General features: G+C 34.5%; 1 protein-coding gene across 4 annotated transcripts in view; it reads right to left on the reverse strand.

Annotated features, from left to right (window-relative positions):
- Positions 1–296: 296 nt before the first annotated feature.
- The window catches only part of LOC121424800 (prominin-1-A-like), a 108,662-nt gene continuing 81,175 nt past the window's right edge, over positions 297–27,783 (reverse strand). For 2 of the 4 annotated variants that reach the window (XM_041620581.1, XM_041620582.1), the window contains exons 17-29: positions 27,374–27,451; positions 26,139–26,345; positions 24,921–25,010; positions 24,167–24,368; positions 22,909–22,956; positions 19,862–19,939; positions 18,497–18,562; positions 9,326–9,394; positions 8,195–8,290; positions 6,469–6,567; positions 5,638–5,694; positions 3,303–3,368; positions 2,077–2,570 (exon numbers count right to left, since the gene is read on the reverse strand). In XM_041620581.1, the coding sequence (XP_041476515.1) occupies positions 2,092–2,570; positions 3,303–3,368; positions 5,638–5,694; positions 6,469–6,567; positions 8,195–8,290; positions 9,326–9,394; positions 18,497–18,562; positions 19,862–19,939; positions 22,909–22,956; positions 24,167–24,368; positions 24,921–25,010; positions 26,139–26,345; positions 27,374–27,451 (1,635 nt within the window). In that variant the 3' untranslated portion in view covers positions 2,077–2,091. Of the gene's footprint in view, positions 536–2,076; positions 2,571–3,302; positions 3,369–5,637; positions 5,695–6,468; positions 6,568–8,194; positions 8,291–9,325; positions 9,395–18,496; positions 18,563–19,861; positions 19,940–22,908; positions 22,957–24,166; positions 24,369–24,920; positions 25,011–26,138; positions 26,346–27,373; positions 27,452–27,783 lie in introns of those variants that run through there. The other 2 variants (XM_041620583.1, XM_041620584.1) reach the window with 2 other exon arrangements.

Below are 27,783 nucleotides of genomic sequence, written 5' to 3' on the forward strand. Positions count from 1 at the left end.
CAATTAGTATTAAAACAGCATCAGTTTGATTCCAAGCTGGTGTTGTTTCAATACTTCTCTGGTGTGGACATATATAGATTCCGGGCTGGTGTTAAATCAACACTGGAGTTTTTGCAGTGTGTAAGTTTGGATAGAATATAGGGAGCAGAACAGGATGAGGGAAGACTTGTCTTGCCCCCTTTTTAAGGTAAAGGCTGCAGAAAAAGGGGAAAATAACGCCATTTCAAACTGGCCATACTTTCAGACCATCAAAAGGCCGCATTTGTAGGACTCTAGGGTTATGCCTGCACATGTTGATAGTGCTGTATCACCTCCATCTAGTATGGCTTGTTGTGTTGTGGGTTATACTCATACATGTTGATAGCTCCTCCACCGCTGCTCCTGGGTGGAGGAGAGCTCAGGTCCACCCTAAGGGGCACGTCTTCATAGAACCCAGAGGACGGGCGTGGCTGACTCTGACCCCCGTAGTAGTACCCTCTGGCATTTCCAGATGTCTCGATGGGTGGAAGATTGGGCGGAGCTCCCTTGGGATAACCTGCAAAAAAAAACAAAGAAAAAAAAGGTTGAGGAGACAGTAAGTCAAGAGGGAAAAGAGAAGATGATTCTTGTTTGGACGACAAGACTTTGTGGAGAAATGCTTTTTAAACATTTTAATGCTTCAAGATATTCCAAAAACTAGCTCTGGGACTTGGGACTATATCTGAGCAGTGACATATAGTTTTTTTTTATTTCAATTTCATACAGACTATTTTGTTTGTCATTATACAAGCAACTCTTATTTTAACAATGTATAGTTCCCATTGTGTTATAAAAAAAATCAATAAATTTCGTATTTGGTGAGAACTTTTAAAGGTTTTCCAACAAAAAATATTGATACATCATATAAACCATAGTTTAGCCTTATCATGGATAAGCTACAATAACTAAACTGTAGATAAATAAGAATTGAAATCAATTCAATTCACTTTATCATATTCAAAGTGATTTCAATCATCCCATTGTTTCATAATTTCAAGTTTTCATGTTGGTAATCATTCCTTCATAATTCTATACAATGAAATAAAATAATTGAAAGGAAAAAAGAAAAGGTTAGGTCTTCTTTCTACAAGCATACCTGGTTGTCACTTTCTAATGAGAAGCTCAAGCAATTGATATACAGGCATCGACAGGATGATGTGCGGATGAAGCAAGGAATGGATTGCATGGTATCGTCCGATGGATGGATGAAAGGAAGAGGAGGGGAGGGGGGCGGGCATTGCTAAAGCGGTTCTGAGCAGCCGAGGGATCATGCACCTACAGTGTACCTACAGCAGCACATAGTTGTTATTGCATTTAGTGAGGGAAGGGAAAGGGGCAGTCAGTAAAAACAAGGGGCTAAAAAGAATGAGTAGAAAGGTAAGAATGTATCATATGAAGAGATATAAAGGGAAAGGACAACTTGGTTTGTGTTTTTAGAATGTTACTTGGTATTGAAACGGTTTACTTACTTCTTGCCACTGAAAATTCAACTGATTACCTCAAAATTTAAAATTACCATATCCAGTCAAAATGAGAAACTGAATTTGAATTACATTTCAAGTAAGAACAGAAATTAGATGATTGACAGGGTTTTTATCATTTCAATATGAAAATCCTTTTTATCATGCCAGGGTATTTGTTTTACCGAGAATGAACTATCTGTTAATTTCTTGTAAATCATTTTGATATTATGATTATCATGATAATTGCAATGGTAAGATTGATTCAGCTGTGATTTCACAAAAAGGAAACGGTTAATAATGAAAATTTCCAAAAAAATCCCATGTAAACAGTAGGAAAATATCAATATATTTTGCTAAAAATTCATTTTTTTTTTTTACTCTTTTGAAAAACCAACAAGGGAGAAAAAAATGATAGTCATAAATCAACATTAACAGAGAGTCTGGGAGGGTGTTTAGGCCATAAACAGGAAAGTCTCAATAATGAAAATTTCGTTGTTTTTCCAATATAAACTCATAACATTAGCTAAAGATCAATATATTTTGCTAAAAATTGATTTTTTAAATACTTTTTTGAAAAACCAACAAGGGAGATAAAAATTAGTGACAATCATTAATCAACATTAACAGAGAGTCTGGGAGGGGGTATAGGTCTCGGTCTTGGGAGGGGAGAACTTGCAATGAGAGGGGGTGATGGGGGAGGGGAAGGGGGTGGGGGAGGCAGGGGTGGGGATCGACTGGACGACGGGGAAGATGTATCGCTCATGGGAGGCTCTGGAGGGTAATCGGGAGGGGGAGGGATGATGCGTATTGGCAAAGTCGGGGAAGCCGAAGTCCTGTATTGCCTGACCAAGCGACGGCCGGACGGCCTGAATTGCTGGGGAGGGGATAGGAGGTTGTTGGGGACTGAGTAGATGGGGATGATTGGGGGTGGGGGAGGAGGGGGTGGGGATGGCTCCTGGGGGTAGTACCCTGAGGAGTGCTGGTGTATGGCTGCACAGAGGAGGGAGGGCGGGGGAGGGGGGAGGTTAGAAAAAGGGTCGGAGGGCATGCGATACATCATGGGACTTAATCTCCCACTAGCTGAGAATACTTGATAAAGCAAAAAGCAAAGAAAAAAAAGGCATGTTAAGTATAACTGTCAGCATGATATAAAAGTAATGTAGAAAGAATGCCTTGCTTAAGGTTTATGTTATGTCAGGAAATGAAATAAAATGGGTTTCACTATTCTAATGATCTGATTGCATGAACTGAAATCATATTAGCAAGGAGGACATATGGAAAAAAGATATCATGAAGAGGAAACTTTATACCACAAAAAAGTTTTTTTAAAATTAGTTATGTGCCACTCGCAGTAGGCCAAGCTGGTTGGGTTATAAACAATACCATTTCGGGGGCCCATGTTGTGATGGGCTCCTCCAAAGTATCGTGCCACTCCTGAGAGTGATCAAGCATACACATTATTTCTTTGTAAAAAAAATCTACAAGTATAGACTTCATTATTAAATTGAAAATACAGTTATTTGTTTGCAAGATTACAAATAAATGAAATACAGAAAGTTACTGACAAGCAGGGAGGCAACTGGGCTAGCTCAGAATGTCTCCCCCCAAAAAAATCACATTAAATATATGAAATGCTTTTTATTTATAATAAAATGTAACTGTAAGTCTATGGACATCCTTGTACAAAGTTGCATGAAGTTTAAACATCAATCATACACTATTATGTTAAAAGGCCTGTATCTTAACGAGTTTGATACCCTACATAAAATCGTCTTTAAAATGAAATAGACCAGTCTACTTGTGTACTTGGGGGTTTCTTACCATCTTCGAATGAGGAGTCTCTACTACGGTGTGACAGGCCTGTATCTGGGCTCAAATGGTCTTCATCTTTTTTTTTTAAAGTTTTCAGATGTTATTCCATGTGAAGCATGAGGTGTAAGGCAGGCATGGTATGTTAAATGAAATGTTATGACATGTGAAATAGGCTACAAATATGAATAAGAAGACATTAAGACTAATTGCTCCAACTACTGCCAGTGACTATTTCATGCCATAAGCCAAAGTTCACTTTCCACATACATGTATACAAAAAAGAATGATCATAATAAAATAAATCAGTTCAGTTAAGGACACCAAAAAGATTCGCTTTTTCAATGTGAACAGGCCAGAAGCATTAAAAACAATTAAAATATCAACGGTTTATCATCTGGTCCAGTTCGGGTAGATCCAAAGGCATATCAATGCACACCGGTAATGTATCATGTGAGGTGGTGCTAAAAATTGAATGAATCCCACCAGAAAATGAACATATTTAAAGTGTTACAAGTTCTGCCATGGGTGAGATATTTAATTGTGAAGTCTGGTGACAACATGTTACATTCAAATAAAGTTTGTTTCTCTGGGCTTGCCGAGCATTGTAGTATTGTTGTCTACATTCAACACACAGCATAAGGGAATGCATTTTGTGAAGGGGTTCACTAAACTTTTGAGCACAACTGTATTGCACTTGGACGTATATCAACGCGGTTCTCCTTGCCCCATGTTGGTGCAGGTACATACATGTAGGTAATATTCACAGTGAAACTATTATCTAGCCAGCTTGGCTTTGATTGGTCTCGATCTCCAAACATGGCATAAGCTTCTAATTACCCATGCCTTACATAGCAGTGATCCAAGGTTACAAGATGACTTAAAAAAGAAATAAAACCAAGAAATAGAAGAGGGCTCTGTTACCAGAGTATTAAAGGTCTAATCCCGAGTTGAAATGAATTGAATGATATGGATATATCATCTTGTAACAACATGCAGAAGAAACAACCATGAACAAAAAAAATAACCAAAATATACACAGAATAAAACATACATATCAGCACAAATGTTACTATGCAAGTATACATATTACTTATAAATGAAAGATCAATCTTCCCAAAATAAGAAAGAAATGTACATGTTGCACATACCAGTTACAACTAGAACCATCTTCACACAAAACTGGGTCAATTTCATTTCTTAATTAAAAACATGTATATTAAAACCATACAAATTTGGCCAGACTTTTTATTTGTCAGTGGCTCTGTTTAAATCACACCCAATGTGATGTAAAAGTTTGTGGGATTGAAACCTTAAAGTTAATTGTAATGTGCTCCTGTTGCTTTTAAGGAGACTCCACATTAACTCCTGCGATAATAACTTATGCCATGATTTTTCTGAAGATATTGGGTAATAGTGTTATGGCTGTAATTTGACTTTTGCATTGGAATGCTACAATTAGTTGAATAAGAGTTAGGGTAAGGATAAAGGTTATATTAGATGTTTGAATTTAAGGGCAAATTTTCTATTGGTGCAACTGCTGCCTGATCATAATGTCATGGATTTTTTTAAACCAAGGATAAACCTGTTGATATGAAAACATTACAATTATTTTTTAAGAATTAAGTAGCGATGTGAAAGGAAGAGGGAAACATACTATGGAAAACCACACAACATTAATAAAAAGGAGAACACTTAATACCAGCAAGCCACTAAGTCCCCGTATTTCACTCCTGCAACAGTTGCTCTTGCTTTTTATAAAACAGCAGCAACACCAAAAAAGTTATAGTCTGTCTTTATACAGTATCTTTCTTCATTTTGATACAATGATCTTTCCCTTATTTATTTGTGTTTTCCCCCTTCTTTTAATCCAAGCCAAGGAGTAATTTCCTTCAGCAAGAAATTGATCCACAATGTGCTGCACTCAACTCAGGTCAGGTAAATGTGTTTTGGTTCTGAGCAAGTAATTCCTCAAAAGGCTGAGACAACCAAAATCTGTAGACTAGCCTGGCCAGGGTGATATAGGAGCACCTTGAGTACCTAACAAGTTGGATATGTGCTGTACAAATACCCTATATTATTATTAACATCATTCATGTTAGTAACTTACAAAACAGCTATATAGCTATTTGACTCCGCCTTCATTTAGTGTCTCTGTGCCGAGTGTGTTAAATGAATATCATTCACATTTTGGGCTTTATTTACAATGAATAAAGATAATTGCCCTTAACATAGGGATTCATCCTATCTTTGTTTGTACTTGTTTTTTATTCATTTTTTTCAGAGCAATTGTTGCAGGAGACCAAATCAGTGGGTCAACACTGAACATTTTCTTTCTAGTTTCTACCTATAGCTTGCTGCCTTCCCCATAGCCAACCTCTGTCTATACTGGATTGCTGACGGGCTAGAAAGGGGGACCAAGACGAGGAACAAAGTTTTCAACCAAGAATTAGTCCGTAATAAATCAACAGGTGGTCATTTCAAAAAGAGTTACAACTAAGGTAACTTTGACATTATAACTACTATGGTAACAAGGATCAGCAGCCAATCAAAATCCAAGTTTCATGTTATTTACTGTAATGGCAAAGTAACAAAAGTTGCATGTTTTTTAAAAAGGGTCCATGATGTTCATGAGACAATAACTGACAAGGTACATTATTAGGTTGATCTATTGTCCGTAAAAATACTAAATTGTTTTGTTTTCAAAGCTTTGAAATCATTGGAATTGTATATAAGAGAAGTGATGACTGATTAGTAAGACCAATCATTGATGTTTAAAAAGAAATGTGAAAAGGTATTTAAATGACATTTCCTGGTCTATCAATCTAAATTAATTTTATATGCAAAAATCTCGATTTTTCTGAAGGATATTGAACAGTAAAAAGGGAAGATCTTCCTCTACTTTTGATTAAACATATCTGTTTTCTGTTCCTTTGTTCTCTTTTTCATAAAATACAAGTATTTGACAAAATAAATACTATACAAAATGTGCAGCCAATCGCATCATTTGAATTGAGCATTCTTATGTACCATGCATGCAAGTGCAATTATTTTAAGTTTTGAAAATAAAAAGTGCATCCAACATGTCCACGTGCAAGCATTTCAGGCCATTAGCATTAGTTAATGGAATAAAATCTACAACTTATGTCCAGCTCTTATTATACGACTATACACTTACACCAGGATTTGCGGTCGTCGAAAGACGGTTGCCTACTGCTTATGGACCGCTGCAGTGCACTAGCCATATTAGAAGTGTTCTGGAATTGATACCATTCTCCTGGTATGAAGAGGAGGGGGTAATAAAGAGGTGGATGGGTGTGGTGGTGGTGGTTGGCGGTTGGGGGAGAGTGGAATGTTGATATCGGTGGTAGTAATGAAGATGGTGGGGATGTTGTTGTTTTTTGTTGGTGGTGGTGGTCATGGTGGATGTGATAATGATGATTATGATAATATGAGGGTGATGACAATGATGATAATGATGGTGGTGGGAGTGGTGATGGTGGTTGTGATGATGATGGTGGTGGTGGTGATGATGATGGTGATGATGATGATAATGATGATGGTGATGACATTAATGATAATGATGATGGTGGTGGGAGTGGTGATGGTGGTTGTGATGACGATGATGATGATGATGGTGGTGGTGATGGTGATGGTGATGATGATGATGATGGTGATGACATTGATGATAATGATGATGGTGTGGGAGTGGTGATGGTGGTTGAGGTGATGATGGTGATGATGATGATGATGATGATGATGGTGATGATGATGATGATGATGATGGTGATGGTGATGGTGATGATGATGATGATGATGATGGCATGATGATTGTGGTGGTTTGTAGTGGTGGTGTTGGGTGTCATTTGTGGTATTGATGTTGGTTTCAATGATAGCATTGGTCATATTGGTAAGGAAGGTAATAGTGGTAATAATGATCACAATAATATTGATGATTATGATAACAAATATAATGATAATCAGTGTTCAGAGTTATTTCAATAATGGCGATTGTGCTCAATGGTAGCAATAATTTGATTTTTTTTTTGAGAGAGAGAGATCGATTTAGGAGTGAAAAGAACCAGGTGGATCATTGAAAGAAAATCAAAATAGTATATTACAAATGAGGGACATCCATGAATATCTCAAATTAATACAAGATTTTGAGTGATTTTGACGATGTTTACAAATTAAATGTAGGTCAAATGCAAGGTGAGGCAGTAGCTTAGAAGGGTAATTATCAAAGATGGGGTCAATAGAAGGGTCAACGTTGGTGAAGGGAAGAGGAAAGGGGGTTCAAGTGGAACAATGAATTCATCAGAGAGCATGAAAGGGGGAAAAGGCCACACAAAACATAAAATGAGTAAATGTTTACTTTCAGAGAAAGATGGAAACTGTTAAACTCTACTATTAACCAAAACTACAAATTCTTAGTGCAAAAATGTGAAGGCAAATCCTTACAACATACTCAGGAACCAAGCTGTTTTATAATTACATCTCAATAAAGTCAAACACAAGTTCTAAGTGTGTGCATCTAATATGTTGATAATCAAGTTGCATTTGATATTCAGAGTTGCAATTTATAGCAACTTTTTCTGCAACAGTGTGCTGGTCTACTGCTTTCAGAAAAAGATGAGACTTTTTCTTCATTATGATATAAGATTTACTTTGCAAAATATCAAATGTGTACTTAATTCACATATTTTCTGCTCTAATACATTTCTAACAGGCAAACATAAAAAATGATACTTTTGAATGAAATTTGTCTCGTGGATATTAACCCTCAATACCTAATTGCCAGAGGAACAAAAATGCATATGACCAAAAATAATAAATAAACAAATAAACATCAAACAATATTATTCCAATCTCATCAAAAGGTTTGTTCTTAATCTCATCCATACCCTCTTCAAATGACATCTGTCTGTCTCCAAACGTTCCAAACAGGACTCCGTTGCGACTGGCCCCACCTGCCGTCGATGTGCTTGGGCCTGCGAAAGCTTGTCAGGTGAAAAATATATACAGTGTGTCCCACAAAAAAAGGAAAGTGTGGTACTCAGTACTCTCAATTGGGTCAAGATGTATTTAGGATCTGGCAGTTTTGTGCGAGAAAGAGATTGCTCACTCACATTTTATATCAAAATATATTGACGGTGATATATCTATTAATCAGAAAATTAGTTTCTTTTTATGGGACACACTATATATCTTTGCAGAATCGTGCTTCAGCATGGCTTGTATCATGCATGAACCGAAGCTGTCTTACAAGTTTAAGTTATCATTCTGAGCAGGATCTGAGCAGGATCTGAGCTGGGCAATGAATTTCAAACATATTATATAAAGAACAAATGGCAATCCAAAAAGTGTTGCCTATGTGTGGTCTATTATGCAAGACTGTTCCATCTGTGCAGATGGGATTTTTTTGCTATGTCTTAAGAAGCAAATAAGCCCCACAGTTTTGCCAAAATTTTGAGCATCACACAGACAAAAAAACCGCCTTAAGTCAGGTTATGTACAATTTGGTTACCTCACATTAGTATGAATTTATTTCGGATACCATTACACTTTTACCAATTTCACTTTTACTAAATTAAATTTTACTACCTTTTCTACATGTTTTTATGGTTTGCATTTGAATTTTTTTAGAAAAAAGGAAAATGGTTATGAAAACTATACCCAGGCCATGATAGCCAAAGTAAGAGGTGGCCAATGGGCCAAAATTCTCATTTCTTAAAATATATTCTTTTCCTATAATTTCCATCTTAAGCATATCATCTCAAACTTCTTTCACTCTCACTAAAAAGGGACTTTCACAGTTGGCTATCTGACTACATGTACCTGCAACTCTTGCAATCACAAGCAAAATATTTGAAACCAAACAGTCGTACGACCAAGCGTGAAAGCCCCTTTTTTCAGCTATGCAATATCATCATGTCATTCACATCAACTTTGGAATCTGAATTTCAAAAAGTATATCACATTATTACAAAACATCCATAAAACCATTTGAAATGAAATTTTGATAGCTTGCCTACCATTTTCCTCCTGGTCTTTCAACATTTCCTTGAAAACAGCCAACTTATTCCTTGCTATTTTTGATCGACCTGCACTTTATAATTAGTGTCAACGTCCATTTATATATTTATTGGCATGCACACGGTTCAACAGGTAGTGACAGAGGATTCAGGAACCAATTACATGTAAATATGACATTGTGTAAATTAATTAAAACATAAAAAGGATGCACCGTAACAAGAAAAGGACATAGGACAGAAAGAGGGGGAGGGAGAGGAAAGAACAGAGACAGACAAGTCAACAGACAAGTAAAAAGGCAATGTGTATGTGAGAAGTGAGAAAAAAATACAGACATATAGAGAAACAGAAATTTTTTTAAGCACAATAATGAAAAGGAAGGATACATTTTTAAAGAATTACAAAGAAAGTTAGAAGAAATATAGGGGGAAATCACACATTGTAAAAATAGAGCATTAAAACAAAGAACAGAAATCAAATAGACACATTGGCACAAGAAATTAAATAGAATCAATGGGGGACAAATATCAAAGGAAAATAGGCAATAAAAGGAAACAAGTATTCCCTAAAAATAGATTCAAAATTTGAAGGCCAGAAACAAAGAGGAATATTAATCAAACAAGAGAAAAGGTTGGGTAACAACATGACAATCAGGAACAGAAAACAATAAACAAATTAAAATAAGAAAATACAATACCCAGATCAGAACAAGTATGTAGGAAGATTGGTTAGTAAGAATTTTCATACTTATACACCGTAAAATACAATGTATAAATACAAGCAAGGAAATATAAGAATATTTTTCACAAATTCAAAAAATGACCAATATAAACAAAGCAATTAGAATTTAATTTAGTTCACGAATATAACAATTTGGAAAAATGAATATGAAAGGAGAAAAAAGAAAATATGACACATTAGTTATGAAAAAAATTATAACATATTATAAAGATAAACATGTGGAAATATGCCTTCATACTTAAGATCATAATTTCCAATTCACTTATTATATTTCAATAACTTAAGGTGAATTTCCATAATCATCTAGGATTTCCTTTTTTATCATGTAAGATTTTGTAAATATATTTTTAAAATCTTATATTTCCTTGCTGATACAGTTCCTATGTATTGAGTACACAACAGACAAACAAGAATCCAATTTCAAGATTTTTTTTAGAAAAAGATGTAGCACTTTTAATCTGTGTAACAAAATAAGCCCCATTTCACATTCAAATACTAACCTCAGTGCACAATATATAAAAACAAGTTCGTTGCGCCATCAAAAATTCCATTGTATAAGTGAATGCGTACATGTATAAATCATCAATCAATCACGACTGGGCCCTGGCACATAGAACATACAATTGATTGTAATTAATATAACAATCAATTATAAATAATAATTAATGTAAAAGGGCCCAGTGTAATTAAGTAGTCAACAATATATCAGTTATAACAGTGTTCCTCATTTAAAAAAAAATACAAAAAATCATTTGTAAAGAATACTTAACACAATAAATATATAGTTTAATTGTTTCCTAGAAATTAGAGGATTTCATATTTAGGAAAGGTATCATTAAACAACTGAACTGCTGCATTGATTGAATAAACAAACAAATGAAAAAAGGGAAAAAAAATAAGTGTCCTGTTTTGCAAAATGCAAAACAAGTCTGGATATGTTTTGATCTTATATATGTATATCTACAATATGAAAACAACTTGAGCCTTAAGTCCAAGTTCGATTTGAATTAAATCACTCGTTGTGACCAAATGAAACGAATTATTGTGAGCACAATACAAGCACTGCCTTGCCAACACTCTAAAAAAATCTGGTTTCATATTTCATCTAACTTGCAAAAGCTGGATTATACATCCTACAAGATTAACAATTAGCAAATAACAGTTAATTAAGTCCTGTGATATTTTCTAGCAATCATTAGTTTGTTCCAAACTATCCTCCTTGAGAATATATAGCTTATTATAGTCCTTAATGTTTGCTACATGTTATTCTTCCAAATGTTGATTGATGTAATTCTTCCAGATTTTAATAATTCAAAACTCCTCCTTTCCTATCCTTTTCCATAAAATTCCCATCAATAATGTCATTAAGATACCTTTACATAAATGTTCAAAGTTGTGCAATGTAAGAACATTCTGGCGGCTTTCCTTTTCAGTTTTCCCAAAACATTTTGTACATTTACAATGTATAGAGATGTATGTGTTGGAGGTTTGAACTAGTACTAGTTTGAACAAAGGAAAGCTTAATGGAAATCACCAAAAAAAAAACAGTTTATCACAGCTCAGACTTATGTTAAGGTACCCTGATGTAAAATAGTAATAATTCCAATGCAGATATTGGTCTTTTATCGAATATTTCTAATAACACTTTATAGTAGGCTGATGACTGATATTTATCAAAATGTCAAATAAATCACTTAAATTAATTCACAGGGGCTTTATTTAACCTACGGTTAAAAACTGGAAATAAAAGATACACAAAAGTGTCTGCAGTCAATTCCCAAAATCTCAATTTGAATAAAAATCACAACCTTATGGAATTAATATATTGTCTACTGAAAACTGTAAATTCCCGTTAGGAGATATTCCATTCGAGTGGGTATCAAATTATATCGAATGTACCATAAATGAGGCGTATATACACACAAAAAAAATCATCAACAATGATTTCTTGTTTGGAATGATCATAAATGACATCTCAAGAAAGTCCAATTCATAGAATCTTGAAATTGCTACTTGTCAATCTAAAAGCCATAGGTCTATCTTGATGGAATGCCTACTGATAAGTGTCTAGATAATCTGGAAATGTGTGATTAGCCTACATATTCCTGCCATGAGGTTAGACTAATTCCTGCATACATAAAAGTCTGAATTCCATATTTTACAAGCTCTCAAAAGTAATGTTTGCTTGGCTTCAACATTTTTCTTCGTTGCAGCTCTACCTTTACGAATAATAAAAATAAAAGAGCAGTGATTCATTCTTTTCTCCAATTAAAAGACTTGACCACATGATCAGCACTTGACTCACAAATTATAACAATCAGAGTTTGCCTGGGATGTCAAACATTCAAAATATTGGATATGTTTTTATGAAGGCTCTTTGCATCATGCCCCGCATACATCATAGAAAGAATGGAATAGTGTATTACGTGAAGGAAGTTTTTAATTGTATATTCAGGAAAAAATCTTTCGCTTGATTTATCTTCTTTGATGAGAATGAGATCAAAACTTCATGAAATTGTTCATCAAAGTTCACCCAATCCGTACATGACTAATTGATTTACAATACTAGAAGGTTAAAGTTAGTTTCATGATGTTGGCTATCCTGGAATCTATGTGAAATGTATGATCTTCACTCCTCTAAATTAATAAAAGGGAATTAATAATCCGGGGAGCGTTTCACGAAAGGACTTGTCAGACGCTTTATCCAACAAGTCCCAATTTATCTGACAGTTACCATAGTAACAGTGCCTCTCAGCCAATCAGAATCAATGAAAATTGTCAGATCTGACAACTTGTCAGGCAAAATTGTTGATGAAACGCTCGCCAGATTAACTGTTGTTAGTAAAAGTCAAACCCTGGATTTAATTTGATTAATCAAGACTCATCTTTAAATATCAAATCATGCTGCATTCAAAACTAACATTTTTCAAATTTTGATTTTCTCTTTAAAAATGAAAATTTATGGTTTAATTTCCAGTCAAATGTTTGGCTGGATTAAATTGAAATCCATGAAATTTAGAGTTTACTGTGCTTAAGTTTTACAGCATCAATACTTGTAAGGAGATGATTTTGCAGTACTATGAAATACTGCATTTATAATGAAAGATCATACTGCAGTTAAAGTTAAAACTGTTAAAATGTTAATCTGAGTGCGTCACACTGCAATCATTTTCCTGACGAGGCAAGTTACTCACACACCAAAATAAGAAATATTTAGCATATTGAAGTATGTTCATGGAGATTAGCCCACTTTAGGGCAATTCCATTAAATATGTACGTCCGAACCAACGTAAGTGAGACCTTCGTGAAATTTTTTGTCTCTGATTTCTGGTTCCTATGACGGTATGTAATGCTGTCAGATGGCCATGACTTGGGGCATTTATGAACTGAAGCAAGAATTGAGAAAGACGGGGTCGGACGTATAAAATGGTTGAAAATCTTTATGGAATTGCCCTTTAAGTACTTGTGTTTAATAGAATGCTGTAAATAATCAAGACTTTAAGGTAGCTGAAGTGATCATGAAAGTGAGTTGTTATTCTGAGACAAATGGGTAGAGAATAAAGCTGATTAATCTGTGCTGCATATGTAATTATGTATTGTAGAGCACTTAAAAACTTCTGAATAGTATTTGTTAAGCGCTATAGAATATAATAACTTATTACTTTTACAAGAACAATGAAACATTAAAATCAGAGTCTTTGATGTTATCAGTACTATGACTATTCTCATCTATTGTGTAATCGATGTAAAAGAGATATTAATGCCTTGATGTTGACAGATTGCAGAATTTAGTAACATATTGAGAATTGGCAATTTTTGCAAAAATGAATAATCTGACATCAAATTGTGAAAGTGACTTGACTTGATTATTAATTTAATTGACTTCAATAATCAGGGAAGCACACTTAACAAGGAATGGATCCTCTCACTTCAAGACACACAGGGCAAACAAAACAGTGTAGTGGTGAAACCAATGGCACAATAAAGGAATTAATAAGTGCACATTAAGACTTGGTCGTAAAATTAGGAAGAAATTGGCACTTATTTTTAATCATCCTTTCAGAATAAAGGACCCCTATTAAATAAATGTTAGAAGTTAAAGATATTGACAAACATCTAAATGGCTCTAAATCAGACTGAGTTTAAAAAATTATTTTTTATAAAACAAATCAGCATTATAAATCGCATGGTAATCCATTTTAGAAAATTGAAAAAAAAATACACACACATCCATTCTTACTCTTATTTTATCAATGTTCATGTATTAATTTTATAGGGTCTATATGTACTTTTCTAATAGTAATCGTTTTCAACTGAAAAAAGGCCAGTTATTTATGAAATCTGAAAGGATCTAGAACCACCCTAAGGAGAAAAATAATAATTGTTAGCTTAAATCATAAACCAATGTCAACGCATCAATTCACTGCACTTCAAAAAGAATACAGAATGAAGGATCTTTTTTATGAAGGGAGATACTCGAAACAAATTCAGAGAAAATCCCATTGAAAAATATAAATACTTTTACTTAAAATATTATGGTGTGACGAGTTTCAAATTGAAACAGGAAAAATGGGAAAAAATGGATAAAGGCAAGATGAAATTCATGGTAAAGTTAAAGACTAAATGACAGTCTAAACATGTTAAGGGTCATTTTGGATTTGAAATTGTGATATTAGTTGTTGGAGAAAGAGCTAAACCTCAAGTATATTTTTAGGTATTCCTGTATCTAGGCAAACCTCGGAATGCATGTAATTCTTTAGAGGACAAAGGGTGAAAGAAAGAGAACAAAATAAAACATTTAATTTCTGAGCAAAAGTCAAAACAACAATAAAACAAAAACAAAAATTGCTTGCAAAGTATCTGGTGCAGGATATTTGGACTAAGAACTTTTCATTGCAAATTGGCAAGAAATGTATCCATGGACTTGGATTTATTCGATAACAACAACAAAACAATATACTGTACTGTGCCTCATACATATCCAATACCCAGTTTCCTTCATTTTGAAGGAAAAAACATCAATCAGATGCAAGATTTTCAAAAACATCTACATAAAGAGAAGATATATGTTGAGTGAAAAAGAAGTCAACTCTGTACAAAAAGATGGCAAATATGGAAAAATATTACAACTATGAACAATACAGGTGCAAACATTTACAACATGATATACAAAGGGTATATTTACACACACACACAAATACATACAGGAGTATAAAACACTATGACATAGATTGTTATCTATGAACATTTTTTTAAGACACTGTCAAGACTTTTCTTGTACTAGTAAGCTGCTTTAAATACTGTTTGCAGAAAAAAAAATCCAGTCCTATGAAATCGAGTTTTGTCTGTGCTTTTTATAAGTGTGTTGAAATAATCTACCGGGTGTGACACAAACATGAAAGAGAGAAATTTCATTTGCCATGATTCTGAAACTGATTTCCTATCCAATTCTTTCAATTTCTTTGAATATTCTAGATCTAAAGTACAGATCATAGCACTGTCATTCTATTCTTTGAGAGCTAACTCTGGTTATTTCCATGCCACATCAAAAAGGCATAGAACTTCATGTCCATGAAAAAGGTGAATTTATATCAATCAAATAACGTTCAAATAATTTCAACCACAATACATCACATTTGTAATCGTTAAGGCAAAATAGTACTCATTATTTTTCTCGCTTTGTGTTATCATTGCAGAGTTGAATTTTAAAATGCAGTATGTTTAACAACATAAACACCTAGAAGACAGAAATTATTTATCTTGGGGGTATTTCATGAAAGTTGTCAGCTCAGACAGTTACCACAGTAACAGTCAGATCTCAGTGATTCTCAGCCAATGAAAACCATGGATTTCACAAAGATTGTCGGTGTTGACAACTGCCACGAAACACTCACATGAGAAAAACTTATTTACATCTCATAATGTGCAATGACATTAACAATTCTAGAGTTGTTAGCATAAGTACAGGGACCAAATAGATTTAAATGATTAAATGCAAAAGATATTTGAGACATTGCAAGCTGCAATTTATAATAATAATTTCATCAGCATGTGGATTTTATGTTCTATATTTTATTCGGCTAAATGTATATTTCATGCAAATTATGCATTAATGAATAAAAGTGAATGTGAATATCTCCTCAAACAATATTACCTTTTTCACATCTACATGTAATACAATGTTGATTTGAATGCAAAGTCTATGTCATCAAATTACCAGAGGGCAATATTTTCTGGATCAAAACATTCTAATTGTTATAAAACTTCTGACTAGAAAAAAATTACCTAAAGCTTTAAATATGTTTGATATATTTTAACATTTAATTTTTTCCTAATAAAAAGAACCATTAAATACATAAATTCCACATACATCTATCCAACAAAAAGTCTGTTTTCTACGGGACAATTGGCAAACTGGTGAAGTTAGTGGCAATTAATTGCTTTCATTCCATAAATGCTGCAAAGTATTATTAGTTTGCATAATTTAAAGTTTTCAAACCGTTAACCCTCCAGCACGAGCAAGTTACGATTCATATTCTGGAGAAGAAAACAATTGTAGGCGGAGGTTGGCATGAGCACACTATGATTTCATAGTACAAAAAAATAATAATAATTCATCACTAAAAACATAATTCTTGAACCAGCAAGAATATTACATCCTTGTAAAAAAATGTCTTGAAATTGGAATATACTTCAGTTTTGAAGAGAAGAGGTTATAGGAAAATATATGTGACATAAGCCTTTATTTTCTATATTAGATTGAATGGCTACATTTGAATTGTACCACTGAGTATGCACCATGTACAATATGTGTATGTAATTCCCACTTACATTGTACTTGTTAACGTATGTATGCCTTTCAACCCACGGGGGAACTGGCAATGTACTGCTATGAGGGTTTAGTCATAAGGTCAACAGTCCAACATATTCTCTTCAATTGCCATAGAAGCAAAGGTTACACTTCGTAATTCCGCAGGTTCGTAATTCCGCAGGTTCTTTATTCCGAAGGTTCGTAATTCCGAAAAACGTAAATCGCCTATACTTTGATGTTCGTTACTCCGAAAATGGAAAATGGTTCTTTAATCCGAACATTTGTGGCGTTATTCCGAAGGTTTGATAATCCGAAAACGACAAGAGGTTTGATGTTCCGAAGGTTCGTTAATTCGAAAACGAAATAAGGTTCGTTGTTCCGAAAGTTCGTTAGTCCGAAAACGAAAAAAGATTTGTTAATCATTACATTTTCCGACTAACGAATTACAACCCTTATTTTGTTTTCGGATTGACAAACCTTCGGAGTTACGAACATTCGGAAATACGAACCTTCAAAATAACGAACCTCCGGAATAAAGAAGCTTCGGAATTACAAATGTATGCGGAAGCAAAGTCAAATAAAATAAAATCTGCGTAAAGTAGCTTTTAGAATTATTTAAAGAGGAACCAACACATCAAGGGCCTGTTGCAGAAAGAGTTGCATGTAAACGCAAGTAAATATATCAAGCGCTAAGTCCCGATTACAGGTGCTTCATTGGCTGAAAATCAAGTATCGCAAGATTTTTTTAGTTTCGTTTGATCGCAACTCTTTAAGCAACGGGCCCCAGGAGTGAAAAAAAACAGTGATCTCTTTTGATCAAATATTCCGGATTTTTAACAACTTAAAAATGAACTTTCAAGCAAAAATTATCCCTCATGATGGGAATTTTCTTAAGGTCTGTATCCTAACAAGGTAATAAACCTGTGTAAAAAGAACACATGATTTCCAGTTTATTTGGTTCCTTCTTTCACATTATGGAATTGTCTTTTTACACAATTTTATTTTCAGAAGCCACCCCAATCACCTCGTGTGGAATCCCCAAGTGCTGTAAGTACATGCGTAAATCCAAGTATTTGGCAAAGAAGCATTCCATTACTTCCATCCCTCCTCGTTGCTTGAAAGGTGGGACCATTTATATACAATAGGAAATGAATAGGCCTTAAAATCGCAGAAGCATATAACTCAAACTATTGTGAAAGAAAGATGACTTCATATGCTGCTAGTGCATCAACTTTTAAAGGAGACAAGTACATGTACAGATATTACAAAGATGGGTTCTTAAGTTAGCAACGGACAAAATGAATTGACTCGTTCCAATCTGATTTGCACCAAATAGCTTGTTTTATGAACATTACCATATTGCATAATAAATAAATAATGATTTTGATCATAAAATGCAAGCTGTCTGGAGTTGATGATAAAAATGATTAAAACCACAAGCTATACACAGAGGGCAAATGGTACAAGTGAGTATAAACAGGGCAGAGAATACAGAGAAGTAAACTACAGCTCATTGTGATGATAATGTAATAATAATATTAGGAATATTAAAGAAAAGGCTGATTGGATGTACAGGTAGATCAGAAGTAGTAATCGTGAGGAGGTATATTAAAAGGCTCACCGGGGTTGTAGGCTGGTGGAGGAGCCATGGGGCGACCTAGGTCATTATATGCCATGATGGGCTCATCTGTAGAGAGAGAGAGATGGAAATATTATATAATGGATGAATGAATAATGGAAGAAATGTGAAGGATGGAGGGAAGAGATAAGGAAAGGAATGGGGAAATGGGGATGACAGCAAAGCGGAGAGAGAGAAGAATTGAATGGATAATTGTAGACATACAGACAAAGAATGTAAACGAGTGAAAAAATGTTAATGGGGAAATCAGAAATGAGAGAGAATAAAAAAGCAGAGAGAGATATGATAGAGGCGGAGTGATAAGAAGTGAGTGAAGAGGGGTGGGAGGAGAATACAAGTGAAACCTCAGATAGGATGGAATGGAAGAGGGGGGTGAGAGAAGGATAAAGGGGAGAAGAAAGGATACAAGTGTAAAAGAAGAGTGGATGGAAGAGGGGGATGAAAGAAGGATAAAGGGGAGAAGAAAGGTTATAAGTGTAGAAGATTCAGGAAGGGTGGATGGAAGAGAGGGATGAGAAAGGATAAAGGGGAGAAGAAAGGATACAAGTGTAGAAGAAGAGTGGATGGAAGAGGGGGATGAAAGAAGGATAAAGGGGAGAAGAAAGGATACAAGTGTAGAAGACTCAGACAGGGTAGATGGAAAAGGGGGATGAGGAAAGAATAAAGGGGAGAAGAGAGGATACAAGAGAAGAAGACTCAGATAGGGTGGATGGAAGAGGAGGATGAGAGAAGGATTAAGGGGAGAAGAGAGGATACAAGAAAAGAATATAAACAGATGGATAAGGAGATGAGAGAAGGATAAAGGGGAGAAGAGAGGATACAAGAAAAGAAGATACATGCATGGATAGGAGGGAGATAAGGGAAATACAAGAAAGATGAAAAGAAGGACAGACGGGGTGAAACAGAAACAGACCAAAAGAGAAAATAAGTTGGAAGACAGAGAGAAACATAAGGAACAAGAGACAAATGGGACATGGAAAGAAAAAAAGATGATGGAATTGGCCAAGGCCCTGTAACATAAAGTTAATAAATTGATTGTAGGGGTAATATTTGTGATTGATAATACACAATAATCAATGCAAGCAGTTACGGAAATTAGAACAGGATCAATTGCGAAGCTTAATGTTACTAGGCCTTGGAAGCAGTAAGCATACTCGTAAAGCTTACAAAATGATTTTTTATAAGTATTTCAAAAAAGAATGAGATATCATATCATTCTTCAAGCAATAAATTGTGGCAATGGTTCAAAAGATTCACTCATTTCATTTATTATGTGCTTATAATAAGAATATATAACAGAATGATCTTGGTGGTAAAAATTGTTTCAAAATAACAAGTTTCCGTTACCTTGCACATAATGCGGGTTTTGCTGAGGCATCATACTCGTCGGCCGCCCATTGTCTACCAAACGTATGTTGTCTGGTCCTGTAAGACAATCAAAGAAGAATAAAAACATCACATATACAGGAACCAACTGTGGGGAACTGAGCATGAAATAGTACAAGGAATTTAAAGAATTATGAAAATATTACTTAATCATCTTTCCTTTTGTAAAAATAATTATTTCCTGATTTATATCACTACTTCTCCATTGGCATCAAACTGCAGCATAAGAACTTACTACATTAAATTGCAATTATGGTAACTACCATGGACACCTTGATTTTGATTGGCTGCAGAGCCCTCTGCATTGTTACCAAATACCAGGATATAATTACCATTACTATAAAAAGTTAATATAACAGTTAATTTTTAAGTAACAGCATGCATTACACAGTGTCACACCTCTCATCACAGGAGTAACACAAATTCTGCTTTTAGCAAAATTAATTGAATGTCGCATCTTCAGCATGAATTCAAGAATACTCCATCATCATCATGAGACAGTTACTAAAGTTACTTAAGAAAAGCGGACAGAGTTTATTTCATTTTTTTCAGTTAATTCCAAACTTATGCACCGGATGATAAATACAATGCTATTGTTTAAGAAACCAATAAACATTGACATTTCAGCATTTATATCTTATCTACATAGTGCTTCTTAGAGATGTAAAGCACTATAAAGAAAGAGGAACATTTCACAATATCATCATCATCATATAAAACAATTAATTGACAATATCCCCATATATACACAATGTTAGAGATTTCTACACCACCGTACTTCAAAGAGAGCAATTGATTGCTTGATTTTGCCCCCCTCTGAGCTGGGCATGCACATAGAGGAAATGTCAGGCAAGGCTTTCCCAGCAAACAGAAACAAATAGGAAATAATGCTAAAACTTTTTAATATACTTAAATCAAAATGTTAAATACTTTTAAAAATATCATGAATTAGGAAAGAGACACCACAAAGAATGTATACTATTTACCACACAATATATGTTATTACAAGGAATCAAGGCAGACGGCGGTAAACATACAAATGTGAATATCAATATTTGTCAAAAAGAAAAGAGAGAGCATAAAATAAAACTGTACAATTTATATATTTTAACACATATTCATATAGATATAAAGGATAGGGTTATTCAATAATACAAAATGTTTTCGACATAGATACAAATATGTGAATAATTATTCTTTTTTAAAAGACAGATACATTCTTTTTTTAGTTTGGGATGAAGAGATCCAGATGTTGACAATGTGAAATCAGCCTTATTTTCTTCCCTTACTTCAACTGTTGTTGCTGCAACTTCCCCCTCCCCCCCAAAAAAAAATGAATTGGACAATGATACAAGAACAACAAACACATGATTTATTTTTACATTAGACCTTTTAGGACATTTTAGTTAGATATCAAATACGCCTGTACTGTTATCCAACACATATGTTTGAAGGTTGTTAGCTCTGTTACAAGTAAAGAAGAGTTCCAGAAACGAACAGAAATACAAGAGAAGATGTTGCCAGACTATAACCCATGAGTTGTAAATACAATATAAAGGGAATATCATGATATTCTCTATTAATCAAAGGAGCAGGCAAAATGAAGGATGCTACAAAAAAATATAGGAGAAAGCAAGAATTGTATACTATTTTTATTAAAAATATATAATAGTAAGAGTACTAGAGGCAATTACACAATCAAATCTTTGCCAACTGTATGTTTTATGATAGATGGCACCACAAACTGCACCATTATTGAGAATATAAGGATTCTGGTGGATATGGTTTGCTTAGTTGCATCATTTTATGTTGACATAATTCAACCAGATGGATTCTTTCATACTGTGTTCAGTCAAAATTTATGCCTCCACCATTTTCAAATTTTCAAATGAAGCCCTTGAGTATTGACCTTGCAACCCCAAAAACTCATCAGGGATCAATTTCATAAAGATTTATGCTTATGATAGTTACATGTACCTCCCAAGTGTTTAACACATTGCTTATATAAGTGAAGCACAAGATATCATATATTTCCACCAATTTTGTTAAAAGCTGAAATATTCAATTACTGGGATATCATGCATAAAGCATAAAGTATGATGCATATAGGAGTATGTGAAAAGGAAAATTGAAGAGCAGCAGTGGGGACATTATTAATTATTAACCGTATCAGACATCTGAGCAGGGCAACTTTGAAACATTGTTGCCTGCTTAAGACTGGGATCGAATAGCCAGTCAATAAAATTCCGATCGTTTATCCACGGGCCCAATTTATTGCCCCCTCAGGTAAGTCAATAAGAAAAAGCGTGGAAATGTAGTGGGCAATAATGGCAGCACTAATATCCGGGTATTCTACGTGTTTTTGTACACGTCCTTGAACCGCACAGTGCTATATGTCATAATGGTAATCAAGTTGAGACAACGCTGGATACTGCGTCCTAGGCAGGGACGCGTCATTTCAGTTACGTCACAATGGTAAAGCTCAGAGGCCCAGTCGATCTGCTCAACATGAGAAACTATATTCTCATTCTAAAAATTCAAAATCTCTAAATTTTAACGATTTTTGCTCTAGATGTCTGATTTGGTTAATAATTGCAATATTGACTGGCCTGGGGGCGAAAGGACATCACCCTCATCGTCTAGTTTGGGCGATATATGTTGTATCGCCCCGAGGCCAGTCTTGATTGCTTTATTATTAAACTATAGGATAAGACACAGAATGTTAGTAACAATTGTTCAGACTTTATGCATGTTAACAGAATGACATGGGCATGCGTACATTTGCCAAAACAGTGTAGAATTAACTTTTTTGCATGAAAAGCATAAAACATGCAATTCATGCCATGTCTGCCATGCACCAAAAAGAGGAAATAACTAGGCAATTCAAGTCTGTTGGCTTTTAACTTCGTGAATTGCCTGGGTTTTGTTATATTTTTTTTATACTTGCTTTTGTATTTTCTAAAACACACAAGCAAAAATAAAGGGTTAGGAAAAAAGGGTGTACGGACCTACCACTTGTTGGTGTCTATTATTGCCATGCATGGGAGCAACATATCCTGCAATGGGGGAGGTAAGGGAACATGCGTGGTATGGAGGAACGGTTAAAGGGGGACATCAGGAAAAGGATGTATGGTAACAAATGGGGCTGCATGATATTTGCTTAATTATTTTGGGTATTCTCGCCAGATTTATTCAACAATATGGCAATAAATGTACATCTTCCCCAATGTATAAATAGGAAAAAAAATGTCAAGTAATATTCATGTACCACTTTTTTTGGCTTGGGCTATTACATGAGATGGGGGAGGGATATAATGGCATAAATGGGATGATATTCAAAGGCCTGGTCACACCGCCCGAGCGTTGTTGGAGCGGCCGTGGAGCGGAAGGGAGGGTCGAATTTCGGCCACAAAATTGGGGGGGAAAAATCAAGAAAAAAAAAACAATCGAAATCAAAAATGGTGAAAGGTAGCGAGCGGTGATGATTTTTTTCTCTCCGCTCCAATAACGCTTGGGCGGTGTGAACATGCCTTTACAAACTTCCTGGCAAGTTTGATTTGAGTATTTATGGGAATAATGTTTGTGTTTCATATCATTTACAGGCGTTTTTCTTCATGGACTTGATACTGTCTATTCATGTACTTTCAATGTTACAATATTTCAATTATATTGACATTTCATGCAGCCCTGGTTAAACAAAAGTTATATCTCGATTTTTTTGTCTACAACAAAGTAACTGGAGGCTGTAACAAAGAGGTCTGCTACTGATTGCAATTCTGTAAGTTCAATGTAATTGGTTAAATATCAGTTTTCTTGACAATATTTGTATACAACAGCGATTTTGATTGGACAGGGGATCGCAAAACCTGGTGTTATGGGACTGAGTCCAATCAACAAGCACAAATAAACACTAAACAACTGCAACAAAAACAGCAACAGAAATCAACTTTCACTGTATTAACATGATAACAACACATTCAGCAAATTTACAAATCACTTGTTTGTGCATGCATCAAGATGTATAGTGAGTGCCATACGATTGCATTAATTCTGAGGTACGTGTATCCAGATGCTTTTTATTTACTGAGCATATATTCAATGTTTCGGGCATCATTCAAAACACTAATTTTTTACGTCTTCAACACCAATGACTCCTTGTTGCACTAAGTCTGACCGAGACTTAATAAGGTTTGCATAGAACTTTAAAATGTAAACGGAATGCATGCGTCAAAGATCAACAAAAAGGAATAAATTTTTGATACGTACCAGTTCCATGATCCATATCATCCATAGGCATTTCTTCATCAGAATCTCGTCGCTGTTGCTTCTTCTTCTTCTTGGATTTCTTTGGGGCGCGGTAGGGTGCGTCTTCATCCATGATGCGGTAGTACTTGGCCAATTTGACCGCAGCGATGATGGATGGGACGTAGAAGAAGACACACCAGCCAACCGTGAACCAAAATGTGTTCTGGGAAAGAATTTTTCAACTCTTGTTTTAAACTTCAAACAGCGTGAAAAGTTGACATAAGTAGCAGATGGTACAAGTTTAGTTGCAAATTTCAATGATTAAATACTGTTAACTTTACATTATTTTTTTTTACAGTGGTCAACAACAATAATACTGATTGCACTTATACGTAATTTAAAGTTTTGATGCTGTAACTGAAAAATATACATACTATAATGAACTTTTTTTTTGGAAGTGACAGAATAAAAAATAAGAGTTGGTACATGTGATCATGCATACTTAAAGATGAATAAAGTTTTCACTTTATCTGCCATCGCATATTGTCACTCCAAGTACAAAGATAAATTTATTTGGATATTCTTAAAGAGTGTATGGTAAACAGTATGTGGTATGCAGGAAGTTGATAGAAATAAGTAACTGAAAAGTTTCAATCTCTCTCAAGAGTTAAAAACTATATTGACTTAGAACTTAGACTCAAGCATAGACCAAATTTAAATTAAACCCGACTACAGAATACAAGAGTCTGAGAGTAATGAACATAATAAGTCTCACCAATGAAGCTATAGGGTAGTCACATGTAAACTCAATAGAGCTGTCATAAAGAGATGAAATAAGCTTGCACTTGGCAAATTCATTTTCAACCTGCAGGAAATAAAAAAATCACCAATTTATATTAACTTTTTTTTAAATGTAAAAAGATTTCATTAGAATAATGATTCAAAGCAAATATCTATTCTCTTTTCTTCTCTTGTTACTCATTTGTGAGCATATTATATCAACTTGTAATTTGTAATCAGTCAAAATAAATCTACTTTCTTGGCTTCTACCACTAATACAATTTTCACTAAAAAAAAATTCTAGAGCACTGCCAATGTTCTCTTTTGGTAGACATGTAAATGAGAAGTACTACATATCTGCTATAAGCAGTGCAGATATAAATATGAACATTCCTTTCTTTTTTTTACCATATTGGGTTGGCAGAATATTCCATATTTCTAAAATTCTCAAAAGCAAACAAAAAGTAATGAATACAAAGCATTGAAATATCTCGACTTATTATTTTAATGTGGAAAGATCTATTTATGCCCTTAATGTAGTGGCAATCATTCCTCAATTCAATGAAATAATGGGCGACAATTTTCAATTAAAAAAAAATATATATATTATTCTCATACTATATTGATTTGTTTTTGTTTTTTGCATAATCTACTTTTATATTGACTTATCATGCACAATATTTTAATGTTTTGCTGTTAAAAAAAAAAAAAAAAACATGGCATGGCATGGTATACCTATCATAGTGCTTTAGTGCTTTTCATTGATTTTGTCTTCCCCTTCACATCATATATAGAAAGAAAGGAGCTCTTGTATAATTGATGTTGTATTATAACTCGTAACACTTGCATACTGATTTCAATTCTATTGATTTCAGAGTTGATATATATTGTATGTTCATTAGAGAATATAAGGATGAAATCCTAAAATAAGCCTTCCCAATAAAAAATACAAGTCATTCAGTGAATAAAAATAACATTAGTAAATCAAAGTACATATAATAAAATACATAAGAAATAGTGTGTGACATCAATGCTCCATCACTTACATCGCCCAGGAAATTTCATGAATGTAAGCAATACTTGAAAATGCCAAATGTTCTTAATTTACATGCTACGGTTGTTTGATTTTCTCTATTCATTCAAAGCAAGTAGTTACTGGGGTGGACTCGGCCTTTAAAAATAACAAATATTACATTTCAGCCGGTATGCACACCTGATTCTCAATCTGTTCAGAGTACTGGGTCCCATAGCCAAGCAGTCTGTTGGCATACTCCTCACTGATGTCAATGATCGCTTCCGAGGTAGCGTTGCTATCTATCGCAGCCTCCGCATCTGTGATGGCAATGTTGGTCTGGATGATCTGTTCGTCCAACTGGTTCTCTAAATCTTGTATGGTCATCAGTTGGCTCGATATCGCGGCCTGGCGATGAGGAAAACAAAGTGGTAATATCATATATAGTGTACGTACAGAAAAATATCACGAACGATTGCATAAAATCGTCAAACTTTTGCAGACCCAACCCCCATTTTTGGTCCAATTTTTCTTTCAATTCATGCATCACCCAGGTCAAGAACATTTGAGAGCATGGTGAATTTTCATGATAAGTAGAAAGCAGAGACTAATCATTTCAGAACGGTCCCCAATACAGGAGGTTGGATGTTAAGGACGTACATATTTAATGTTACTGCCCAGATGAAGTCTAAGCACTGGAGCTCGTCATATTTTGATGTGCATACAGGATGAGTGGAATGGTGAGTGGAGATCGTGTCTCGTCTTTAATTCAAAATCTCACATAACCTTGGGTATTTTTTTTATAAATTATCAGAGCATTAGAGTTAGATCCTGTATGATGTTCCAGATGTCATGCTAGTCCAGGCCTGGGGAGCGATTCACAAAAGGACTTGCCAGACGGTTTATCCAACAAGTCCTGTTTTATCCGGCAGTTACCGTAGTAACAGTTTCTCTCAGCCAATCAAAATCAAGGAAAATTGTCAGATCTGACATATTGTCAGATGAAAAAGGTGATGAAATGCTTCCCTGATGTTACATGTTGATTTAAGAGGTGAGTAAGATCTAAGAATTTTAAATTCTTTTTCAAATGTCGAGACTTCAATCTAACATTCAAAATCAGGGATTAGGGGTATATTGCCAATCCATCTTATAATAATGCATTATTTTGCTGTGGATTAGGGCAGTTCCCATTCATCAAGTTTTTAGTCAGTGTGAAAGAGATAATGCACTAAACCTGCTGGCATAGGCACTTCTACTATCTCTGGCAAAATATCATAAACTGGCCATACGCTGTGACACTCGTTCCAGTGCATAATTTGCAACATTATTGCACTCTTCTATGATTCATGCAATTTCAGTTCTGACTCGTGGAATATTTCTTGTACCCATTCTGAGCCATCCAATAAAATATCATCCTATTCTGTTGGATAACTTACTGCATTTGCCTCCATGGGTTCAACAATGGTCACTTGGATATTCATGATGGCATCTGCTGCTGCTGTAATATTGGGACCCTGTCAGGGAAAAATTCAATTCAATTTCATTTATTCACCACATAAAATATTCAAATACAATGAAAAATAACATAAAAATATAAATGCATACATGAAGCAAAATATAAATACAACAAATAAATACAATTTATAAATTCACATGTACCGGTTATACATCACCATATGGTAAGAGTCAACCAAAAAGATTAAAATCTTGCACTTGTAGGCGAGTATTATTTCCACATTGCTACCATTTCAAACAGATAAAAAAAGTAACACATGTACATAGAAATAAGAAACATATTAGTGGTCTATTATTTCTTTGTATCTCTAAGTGTAGACATTTCTAGGAG

This window comes from Lytechinus variegatus, chromosome 12, assembly GCF_018143015.1.
Source record: "Lytechinus variegatus isolate NC3 chromosome 12, Lvar_3.0, whole genome shotgun sequence".
NCBI lineage: Eukaryota > Metazoa > Echinodermata > Echinoidea > Temnopleuroida > Toxopneustidae > Lytechinus > Lytechinus variegatus.